Genomic DNA, 11035 nt, shown 5'->3' with positions numbered 1-11035 from the left:
CTGAACTTCCTAGGATGTTAGTCTCACAGATTTCTTCACCTAGGGATTGTGGGGGCTTTAAAATTCTGCTTATTCTTACCTCTTTGAGTAATGCCTTTCGTTTCAGAAGACTTAAGTGCACCTTTGAGTATTTTCAAAAGAACCTGAGAAGAAGCCACGTGTATTATTTCAAACACATACTTAAACTCAGTGAACAGTGTACCACTTTACATTTCCTGCATATTATCAGGAAGAATTTGTACAAGATTCATCTATTTTGAAGATGATAGCATTACCATCTGTTTAGGTAGATAAAGTTGAATTGTCTTGGGTTCACATCTCTTCTACTCATCTCCTTTTCTTCTACCTGGGAACTAAAATTCTGTCAGTAATCATTATGTCTTGTCTTTGAAATTGGTGTAGACATATCTAAGTTATATTGAATAGCTTCAAATATTTTCTGTATACACATGCATGTTCTTGCATCTAAGTTAGGTTTCTTGTGTGCTTTCTACCTTATTTTTGAGACAGGGTCTTTATTAATGTGGAGCCTGCTCTTTTTGCTAGACTGACTGGCCAAAGTGCTTGTCGGATCCAGTGACCTCCTTTCCCCAGTGCTGTCCTGGGATTGCAGATGCACACAGTAGATGCTAGGCATCTGAGCTTAGTTCCTCACGCTTACACAACATGCACTTTCCCCACTGAGCTGTTTCTTCAGTGTGGACTTCAAGTATCTGTTCAGCTTCATGTGATACACTTGAAATGTTTTGAATATAGATCTAAAAGAAATATAAGTAACATGTTACAGTAGAAGGTGAGTCACAAAGTTACTCTTTAAAAAAACCCCTAATTAGTTTTTAAGAGGCATTTTATATTTCATTATAGATAACTGTTGTCTAAATCTTAGACAGAAAATTCTCTTTGGAAGATTTCTGAGTACAAAATTGAAGATGGGATTTTTATTTTTATTTATATGGCCTTGAAACTTTGTAATCTTTAATTTTTATTTTTTTATTTTGGTTGGGTTTTTTGTCTTGTTTTGTTTTTTGGCAGAGTTTTTCTATACTGTTTGTTGTCCTGGAACTCACTCTGTAGACTAGACTGACCTGGAACTCAGAGATCCTTCTGCCTCTGCTTCCTGATTGCTGAGATCAAAGGTGTGTGCCCCCTCCCACAATCTTTAAAGTTTGTATTGCTCCTGTGGCTCTGAAACCTTCTCACAAGGTTGGGTGTTTCTCAGTGGTAGAGCACTTTCTTAACATGGATCAGGCCCTGAGTTCAGTGTGCAGTGATAGAGGTGAGGGTGCAGTGTGGGTGTGGAGAATCTCAGCAGTCGGGCACAATGCCACACATTCCTTTAATTGCAGCACCTGGGACACAAACAGGCAGATCTCTGCAAGTTGAAGCCCAGCCAGGACTATATAGTGAGTTTTAAGTCAAACAAGATGGCACAGTGAGACTCTGTTTCAAAAAAAACCCAAATACAGTTTCTTTGCAGCATTAACTGTACATTAGTCGACTAGCTGAACTGAACTTGGCCTACATACCTAGCTCCTTTTCTTCAGGACACACTTCTATTGACATTAACTGTTTCAGTGCTGGAGCACATCCATAATGAACACTTGGGAGGTGGAGGCAGATCAGGATTTCTGGGTCATCCATGGCCACATAGCAAATTTGAGTCCAATTTGGACTGCATGAGATCCTGTTTCCAAAACAGCAAAGAACAAAGAGTTAAAAAAACCTTTTTAAAATCAGATTTTTTCAGTTACCCACAGATTCCTTTAAAGTTGAATTTATAAAATCAATAGTTATTATAAATTACTATTTCATATACTAATTGGGCATTTTAAGTAAGTGACAGCATCTAGAAAAATCTTTTTGTTAGTGGAATTGCCTTTTTGATCTGCTCTGGGAATATTTGTCTTCCATGAAAGCCTTATTGGCAGTATTTATGAAAGTCATCTCAGCATTAGGTCAAACACCTAATATGGGAAAGAGAGGACAGTTGAGACTTTTTGCCAAAATAAATTAATCTACTAATGAATTTTTTTAAATCCAAGAGGTATTCAAGGCATAATTCTTTATGGTATGTGCCACCTAATAGTTTATAGGCTGGGTGGTAATGTGGGAAATTGAAGGGGTGGAGTTAACTGGGAACTCTTTAGTACCGTCTGTTCTCAAGTCAAATCCAGCATCATCGACTCTCTGGATTCTTAATAGAACACAGTTTAAAATGACCATCAAGTTGGCAGCCAAAGTCAATGTCAAAATGTCTATAAACTCTAGGGTTGCATCTTGTTTCCAGTTACTGCTCCAGAGGCTGGCAGTCAGAGGAAAGTTTGGTACATTTTGTAATTGCAGAGCGTAGTCAGCACTGCATTGCAGCCTCCTCATTCTTTTTCTCTTCTTTTCTTTTTTTTTTCTGTATATGAGTTTTTCCCTATTCGTATGTATGTGTACCACTTGTGTGCCTTTTGAATGTGGAATAAAGAAGAGGCCATCAGATCCCCTGGAACAGGAGTTATGAATGGTTGTGGATGCTGGAAATCAAACCCAGGTCTTCTGAAGAACAACTAGTACTGCTCTTAACTCTAATCCCCCCCCCATTCTTCTTTTGGCATAATCTTAATAGACTTATTTAACTGTGATTTATCAACCTCTGGTAGAGTCCAACCCCTGGAAGAAAACTTTAGGCAACATGAGGCAAGGGAGTGGGGGCTCCAGCTCAGTGGTGTTTCAGCATTCTGATTCTCTTTGTATGTCTTTGCAAGTGTCTTAGCACTTCGTCCTTCCCTGCAGTCATAGTAGACTTTCCACCATCAGTTCTTCTGGAATCTCATTCCTCCTAGGTCCGAGGCAACCTTTCATTGAACATCGTCATTAGCCTTGCTCTTTTTAATTTTTTTCTTTCTTTTTTTTTTTTTTTTTTTTTACTAAATATAAGTATTTCTTCAAACTGGAGGTGGTAATAAAAGACCCTAACTTCTAAAAACTCCAAAGTCTGCATTCATAAATACAGAATACTCTGTATTCTGATGTATAATGTATAATACTCTGTATTATAATGTATAATGTATAATGCTGTTCATTAGCCTTGTTCTTTTTATGAACATTTATCTCATCTTACAAACGTATTTATCTATCTAGATGCTACCTTTTCTTTCTGTCCCTATTCTAAGCACCCCATGCTGTCTTTTTCTTAATCTTAAATTTATAAAGAAGACTCTCTTCTCAGTCCCTGATGTCGTGACTGATCATTAGCTATTCACTTGCCATTCAGTTGTCTCTGCAGCAGTTTGACTCATAACTCATCCTGTACGTTGCTAGATCCTATAGGCATTGTTTTAGAATTCTCTAACATATTAAACTCTGCTCATGACAGTGGGAGCTCTCCCCTTCCTGAGCTGTGACACCATCTTCTACCCGCCTTTCCTACTTCTATTTTTATACCTTAGTTCGTCAAGTTTTCCTAGGAGTTTTCTCTCTGGTACCTTTTCAGTTTACTCATTCCAGTTTATTGACATTTTGTTTGGGACCCAGACATCTTGTTTTCTTAGTGTTTTAAAAATGCTACCCAGACTAAGAGTTTTCATTGTGATGGTTTCCCACATACTCATTCTTGCTTCTGCTCTTTTCCCCTCCCCTTTACTGCTCTCATATCACATGTATTACACACTTCCCTTAAAAATTGCTTTCCCCCTCTCATGGTCTAGTTTTATGACTATATACAAACTAAAATACAGTATCTGAGTATTAGAGAAATTGGAGTATTTATCTTTGAGTCTGCCTTATTTTTGCTCAACATGCTAATATTAGTTTGATCAATTTGACTGAAAATGGAATGATTTTATTTTTATTTATATCTAAATAAAATGCTAGTGTATATATGCACCACATTTTCCTTACCTAGTCACCTTTTTGTAGACATCTAGGCTGGTTCCTACTATGAATTTGTTTACTACTATGTACAGTGCAGCAATAAGTACAGATATACAGGTATTTGTGGTAGGATAGACCCCTTTAGTTATGTACTCAGGAATGGTATAGCTAGGGACACAAGCATCTTAAATGCAAACCCAAACTGAGTATCTCCCTTTTCTACATATCCCCTTTTACAATCTATCCACTTATCTTTCATAACTACTATGCAACAAGACTAAAATTCACATTTCTTTCTTTTGGGTTACTATCATGGTGGATGGTGAAGGGCACCAGCATCTGCATAAGCAGTTAAGTGTGGAATTGGAAAGCATACTACTGTTATCACAGCCTGTTACATGCCTCACATCCATTTTTGCCAATTTTACCTTCTAAATGGATCTGTGGTCTCCCTATTGCACCTACATGTCATTAATCCAGTTCAGAAAAGTGTTATGGGTCACTTGGATGCTAGCAATAGAGATGGTTCCTAGCTTACTACCTGTAGTCTTCTTCCATCTGCAGTTCTGAAATGTACCCTGCTTGAATTCCTGTTACTGTTTTTGTTTTTCCATTGGGATAAGGCAGAACCACCTGAGAGTGTACTTTTGTGAGCTGGTCTTAAATATACCTTTTCTGGCTTCCACCCACTGTTCTGTGTCACCTTCCTTGGCATTGCTCCTGGAGTTTTTATGTTTTCTTAACCCTCCATGTTTTTGTCTGTACTGTTCTTTTTTTTTTTTTGCTTTTATTTGTCGTTACTGTTTTTTTTTGTTTTGTTTTGTTTTGCTTTTGTTTTTCTCCACAGGGTTTCTCTGTGTAGTCCTGGCTGTCTTAAACTCACTTTGTAGATCAGGCTGGCCTCAAACTCAGAGATCACCTGTCTCCTGAGTGCTGGGATTAAAGGTGTGCACCACCACCTGGTACTTTGCACTGTTTCTTACACCTGCAGTGCCCTCCCACTATCTGCATAGTTAATTACAATTAATTAATGATTAATTCTTTGTCTTAAACACTCACATCAAATGTCACTTTTCCGAAGTGTCTTATTTAACTAAGCTGAGTTGACTGGGTCCCTAAAATATTTCCATGATATTTTGTGTATTTCTTGCCCCACCATATCACATCTTGAATTTCTAACTACTGATTTCTATGTTTGACTCTCACGCCAGACTGCATATTTTATTTTTAAGTTATCATACAGTGTTTTATTATAGCATTCCACACATATATTGCATTATATGTTTTCATTTTTTTCTTCCCCAGTATCTTCTCTGTCCTTTCTTTCCTCTTGCTGATCCCTTCTTGACAAATAGCCTCTCTTGTTTCATGGCATCGATAAACCTTTACCTGTAGACCACACATCTATACCATTTCCTTCCTCTCTAGAAGCTTTTACCCCCCCCCCCCTTGTATTTACACGCACATTTAAGTCCCATATAAAAAGTGAAATTTGTGTTAGTCTGGCTTATTTTGGTTAACGTAATGATCTTCAGTTGCAGTTTTTCCAGCAAATGACATAATTGCACTTTTCTTTATGGCTATATAAAATTCATATATATATAGTCTATATATTCATATTCATTCAATTTTCTTATCTGTTGACTTGCTGGACATCTGGGTTAGGTATTGATACATCTTGTGACTAGTGCTGTAGTAAATGTGGATGTACAATTATCTCTGACCTTGATTTCATTTGTTGGATACCTACTCAGGAGTGGGATAGCTGGCTTATATGGTAATTCTATTATTAAGGTTTTTGTTTTGATCACTAAATTATTTTCTCTGGATACATAAGCAGTAGTGGAGTTTCTGGATCACTGTATATATGGTATTTCTCTTTTTAATTTTTCAGATTAATGTTGTTTCCCTGAAAATTTGATAGACCTATATATTGTCTTCTCATTAGAACTCTCCCCTGCAACCTTTTGTTTCCCCCATTCCTATCAATGTGCCCCCTTCCTGACTTTTTCCTTTTCCAGATTCATCCATCTACCCTTCCTTCCTTCCTTTTTCTTTCTTTCTTTCTTTCTTTCTAAGGGAACTTGATATTGATTTCCATGGTTGCTAAACCAAAACATTCCTACCAGTAGTGAATAAGTACTCCTTTCTTTCCTCAGCTACATACACATCTTGAAGCCAGCAATTAATGCCAGCAGGGCCAGATTATCTTTCCTTATTTCTAAGTGAGTTCACATCTTATGCACTGAGTGCTGTGTCTGCTTTATATATCTGTTTATTTGGTGAGTTAGTTCTCTCTAACATTCAGGATTCAATGTCATAGTTGGCTTTGAAAGCTCCAGGCTGATCAAGGAAAAGCAAATTTCTGTAAGAAGCCTGGGAGTATGTGATCACTATACATTTTTCCCCCCAATGACTGCATAAGGGGAACTGCATGGAATCACTGGGTTTTTTTTGTTTGTTTAAAAAGCTTTTGGGGAACATCTCATGAGATATCATATCTCTCTACTGATAATGAATGCCAATGACTTGCTATTTTGATGTAAAAATCTGTATGTGGGGGAAGGGCTGTCATTCTAACTTAAAAATTGAGACATATGAAATGCCATTGTTTCTGTTCTCAATTGTCCTTTCTCCACATCCAGCTCAAGACTGCAGTGCAGATGAAGACAACTTCCTTGTGCCCATAGCAGTGGGAGCAGCCCTGGGAGGAGTACTTATTCTAGTGTTGCTGGCTTATTTTATTGGTCTCAAGCGCCACCATACTGGATATGAGCAATTTTAGCACCTGCAATCTGATTGATTATATTACCAAATACATACAAATTACAAAGTGGTCTTACCTGTCAGTGTATGAAGCACTTTGCTCCTTAAGACAGACACCTTGGAACTTTCATTCGGAAATCAGTCCCCACAGTTCAAGATAAGTCTTTTTTTTTTTTTTTTTTTAAATCCTCTAATCTGCTTAAAATGCAGACTGGTTTGAAAAAAAAGAAAGTGAACACACATGTGCAATGTTTTAAGGTCTGTCTTAAGAAGCTTTGGCCAAATTGGGATCCTAACCTAAGATGCCTTAAACTTATTAACATGACCATTATAAGAAAAGATATATGGAGTTGTATCTTACTGGAATTAATAAACACTGCTTCACCACTGGTGTTCTGTTTCCATTTGTAACAGCTGTCCTCATTTAAACTCACCACTGCTGTGCCTTTGTATATACTTACAATACCTATCAGATATGCTCAGACTTCGTTTTTAGGGGATGAAGTAGAGTCCTTAGGGCCATCCACATTTTTTTTTTAAATAAGATCTGAAGAGGAACCAGAGGGTTTTTGTTTGTTTGATTGTTTTTTTTTTTTTTTTTTTTTTTTTGAAACAGGGTTTCTCTGTGTAGCCCTTGACCTGGAAGTCACTCTGTAGACCAGGCTGGCCTTGAACTCACAGAGATCCACCTGTCTTTGCCTCTCAAATGCTGAAATTAAGGCATGTCCTATTATCACCCAGCTAAGTATTACATTTTTATAAAGGTTATGACTTGATACCTTTTGAGTTCAAGCTAAATATGAAATTGATTCTCAAACTTGTGATTTTTTTCCATAGGTTAAAAACAGGCTCAGAAGGCTCTAACAGAGCTCAGACTGGCTTCTTAATTAGAAGAGTTTTTTTTTTTTTTGGGGGGGGTGGTGGTGTTAAAGAGTCTTTCTGTAGCTCTGCCTGAACTGGTAGTTGCTGTGTAGTCCACGCTGGCTTCAAGCTCAGAGATCTACCTGCCATGGCTGGCCAGATGCTAAGGTCCCAGGCATGTGTGTTACCATGCTCATCCCGGGCTTTTAAGAAAATGTTTCTTTTTCAGCAATATAAACTGAAAGGACTCAGTTAACCACTCACCATACTCTCCTCCTCTTTGGATGCCTGGTTAGCACTGAAGGATAGCGGATTCTATGAACTAATTAGGACAGATCGTGTTGTGTTTCTCTACCTCATCTTGTTGATCTCTGGAGCATTAAAATCTATTTAGTGTTGTCATCAGACTGGTACTTATGAAATGTAAGCTAACAGCAATCTCAGAAGGGAGGCAATGAAGCACAGCGGCTATGCTCTTGCTTCTCCAAGACAGCCGCTGTGGGGCACAGCTCTGAGAGGGGTGGAGAAGGAGGCTGTTGGCATTCAAACGAGCTAGGAAGCTAGTCCAGATTAAAACATTTTCCTGGTAAAAGTGAAGTGCTGATGGAATACATAAATCAAAGGATTTAACAGATGAGACCGTGTACACAGTGAAATTATCATTAATTCATTTTAATGTGTATATTGGCTTGCTCAGAGTTTCTGTCACGTACTAATTAACAGTGAAAATGTGTTTAGGTATCCAGCTGTCAGTGTCTGTTAGGGAGCTTTTTGGAACACAGTAGTCCTCAAAGAAAAAAGGCTAATTGTAGTTATTGAAATTGACATTATGTTTTCAGAACCATGACATTTGTGTGATGACAAAAGTGTAAGAGAAAGTCTCAGATAACACAAAACATTATAATTTATTCATGGCTTTAGCCTTGTGCTGAGAAGACGTTAGTGATCAGGTTCTCCTTAAGTCCTTCCCTGTATGGAAAGGGACACGACTTCCACTGTTACTACATGTTCAGCAGCAGTGAAACCATTAGTATTTGGATTAAAATCTCAATAAAATGTAATCACTCAATAGTAAAATGATGATTGATTAAAACTTGAGCTTTTGAGTCCAAAGCTTTGCACTTTGAGAGTTGTCCTTTGTTTTGCTTCAGTCGTTTTGAAATAATGAATACAGGCCTTCTCAGTTGTCCACTAAGACACAAGTGTTAGGATTCCTATGTTGTCAAAACTCAGACCTCTTTAGATCATACGTACAGGAGGAAAAGGGAAGGTAATTGTGGCTAACTTGCTGTGGTCCAGGTACTTTAAAATATATTTCATCCTGAAGTACTGCATAATGTCAGCATTAGTGGAAGGAAGGGAGGCCCAGCTTAAACAACTTGACAGCTTCCTTAAGTTAGACTTCAGAGTCTGATTTCCAATTCAGTTATGTCTTGAGTCAGAGTTTAGTGTCCACATTGCTCATGCTGTGCTCTGGTGATTCCATGGGATGGACTTGTATGCTTTTGATACTGCTATTCTTCACCACGGCCATAAGTTAGTTGGAAAGAATTACTTGTAACCCGTGAGCTACCTAATGCCTGTATGAAAAAATATATTCCCTGGACAGGTTACTGAGCATATGTGTTGGTCTTGCGGAGGACCTAGGTTTGATTGCCAGCACCCACCTGTAACTTCAGTTCTGAGGATCAGATGCTCTTTTCTGGCCTCCAGGGCGCTGAACACATGTGGTATATATAGCCATACACATAGGCAAAACACCTTCATAATAAGATATTTGTAAATTAATCTTTAGAAAGCTATAGCACATTATCTTGATCCTGTCTTTTACTTGCTTAGAAGTTTTTTTTTTTCCAGATGTGCTTGGTATGGAACTCGAGAGCCTTAGGCATGCTGTAGAAGCACCATAGTGCTGAGCTAGCTTCCGTTTCCCACTTGACACTAAGTCTGGATATGGCGAGGGAGAAAGGAAATGGGGAGATGCAGAGGCAATAATTTCCCTAATGCCATCAGGCAACGCTAAAGTTGTATAAGCTAATAATATAACTCAATATTGTTAAGCTTAATTCAGAATTTGAACCATTTCCCAGTTTCCCTTTCCATACTGAGAACTTTTTTTTTTTTTTTTTTACATGAAATGTTAAGAAACAATGATCTTACTGTGAAATGTTCCGGTGAATATTGAGAAAATAAGAGTAATGCTCTAAAGAAAAAGATAGTGTGTGTCTACACTCTCAATGCTTCGTGTTTGCTTCTTCCTGTCTCATTGTATTCTTTACTAATTTCCGTTCTTTGCTGTCTGTCTGTTCTTTTCTAACAGCTGAAGAATGTGCTGCTGACTCTGACCTCAACTTTCTTATTCCTGTTGCAGTGGGTGTGGCCTTGGGCTTCCTTATAATTGCTGTGTTTATATCTTACATGATTGGAAGACAGAAAAGTCGTACTGGTTATCAGTCTGTATAATCAAACCAGTCTAGTGCTTCCATTGGCCAAAAGCCAAGAATCCCTGTGTGATAAATAGGACTCACAGACTGACTTCAGTGAGTTGCAAGCTGACTTGGGTATGAGTAGAACTTTAAAAATGTATTTATTTCTGTCATTTTCCTCTCCATTCAATAAGATGTAACCGAAAGAAAACTTACAACTTAGACTGTCTTTTTAAAGTAAATAATTTTAAGCATCTGGATCCAATTTTGGAAGCATTTCTACCGAAGTATAATTTTATATGTTGCGATTAATTGTATTTTGCTACTTTGATGTTATTTGCAAAATCAGAGCTGATAGAGAATATCACTTGCTTCCCTAAATAAGTTTTGAAACATAATGAGTTCATCATCTTCGAGGACAAACATAAAATTTAGCTCATAATAAGAATGACTTTCTGCACCTTCTAAGGGGAATTGTTTAAATCTGTGTAATTCTGTTACTTTAAAAAGGGGTCTGGGGGCTAGAGAGATGGCTCAGTCATCGAAGGTTAGACCCACAACCAAAAATAAAAAGAGGTCGAGGATGTAACCCAGTAGTACTTACTGCATGAATATGTGAAGTTCTGGGTTCCGGCCTCACAACTTCGAAAGTAGCATTTTAAACAAACTGCACTCAACAGAAAATTCTGCCTATTTCTCCATTACTGTCAGAGCTACTATATTTTAAGAAGGAATTGTTTGTTTGTTTGGCTTCTGCAGTTTGGGATGTATTGATTATATTAAACCTGGTATTTCTACCACAAGATGAAGCAATACTGTTTGTGTTTCTTAACGTTTTGAATTAGAGTGGGCTATGTTGTTGAAGGGTATAATGTAGAATTGTTTCCCAGCTTTAACTTGTTGAGAAAGTTAATTTATCCTGCACTAACAAAAAGAAAAATCCTTTGGTATACTTTTTGTGCCTCAGTGAGTTAAAAAATTGATATTTCTAATGCATTGACTTTTTCCTCTCCCCGTTGCAAGTGCTCACTGTGGAATCTAGTGGACCCTGACATGTCATCTGTCAGGTGGCTGCCTAACCAAAGCTCTCCTGGGATGATCTTACAAATGTATTGATCTTG

General features: G+C 37.7%; 1 protein-coding gene across 3 annotated transcripts in view; it reads left to right on the top strand.

Annotated features, from left to right (window-relative positions):
- Nucleotides 1–10717, top strand: part of Lamp2 (lysosomal associated membrane protein 2) — a 57296-nt gene extending 46579 nt beyond the window's left edge. For 2 of the 3 annotated variants that reach the window (XM_076918146.1, XM_034484832.2), the window contains one exon: nucleotides 9809–10717. In XM_076918146.1, coding sequence (XP_076774261.1) covers nucleotides 9809–9951 — 143 coding nt within the window. In that variant the 3' untranslated portion in view covers nucleotides 9952–10717. Of the gene's footprint in view, nucleotides 1–6506; nucleotides 7015–9808 lie in introns of those variants that run through there. The other variant, XM_034484833.2, reaches the window with a different exon arrangement.
- The last annotated feature ends 318 nt before the right edge of the window (nucleotides 10718–11035 follow it).

The sequence above is a fragment of the Arvicanthis niloticus genome, chromosome X, assembly GCF_011762505.2.
Source record: "Arvicanthis niloticus isolate mArvNil1 chromosome X, mArvNil1.pat.X, whole genome shotgun sequence".
In the NCBI taxonomy this organism is placed as follows: Eukaryota; Metazoa; Chordata; class Mammalia; order Rodentia; family Muridae; genus Arvicanthis; species Arvicanthis niloticus.
This window is presented reverse-complemented; position numbering and strand designations above follow the sequence as displayed.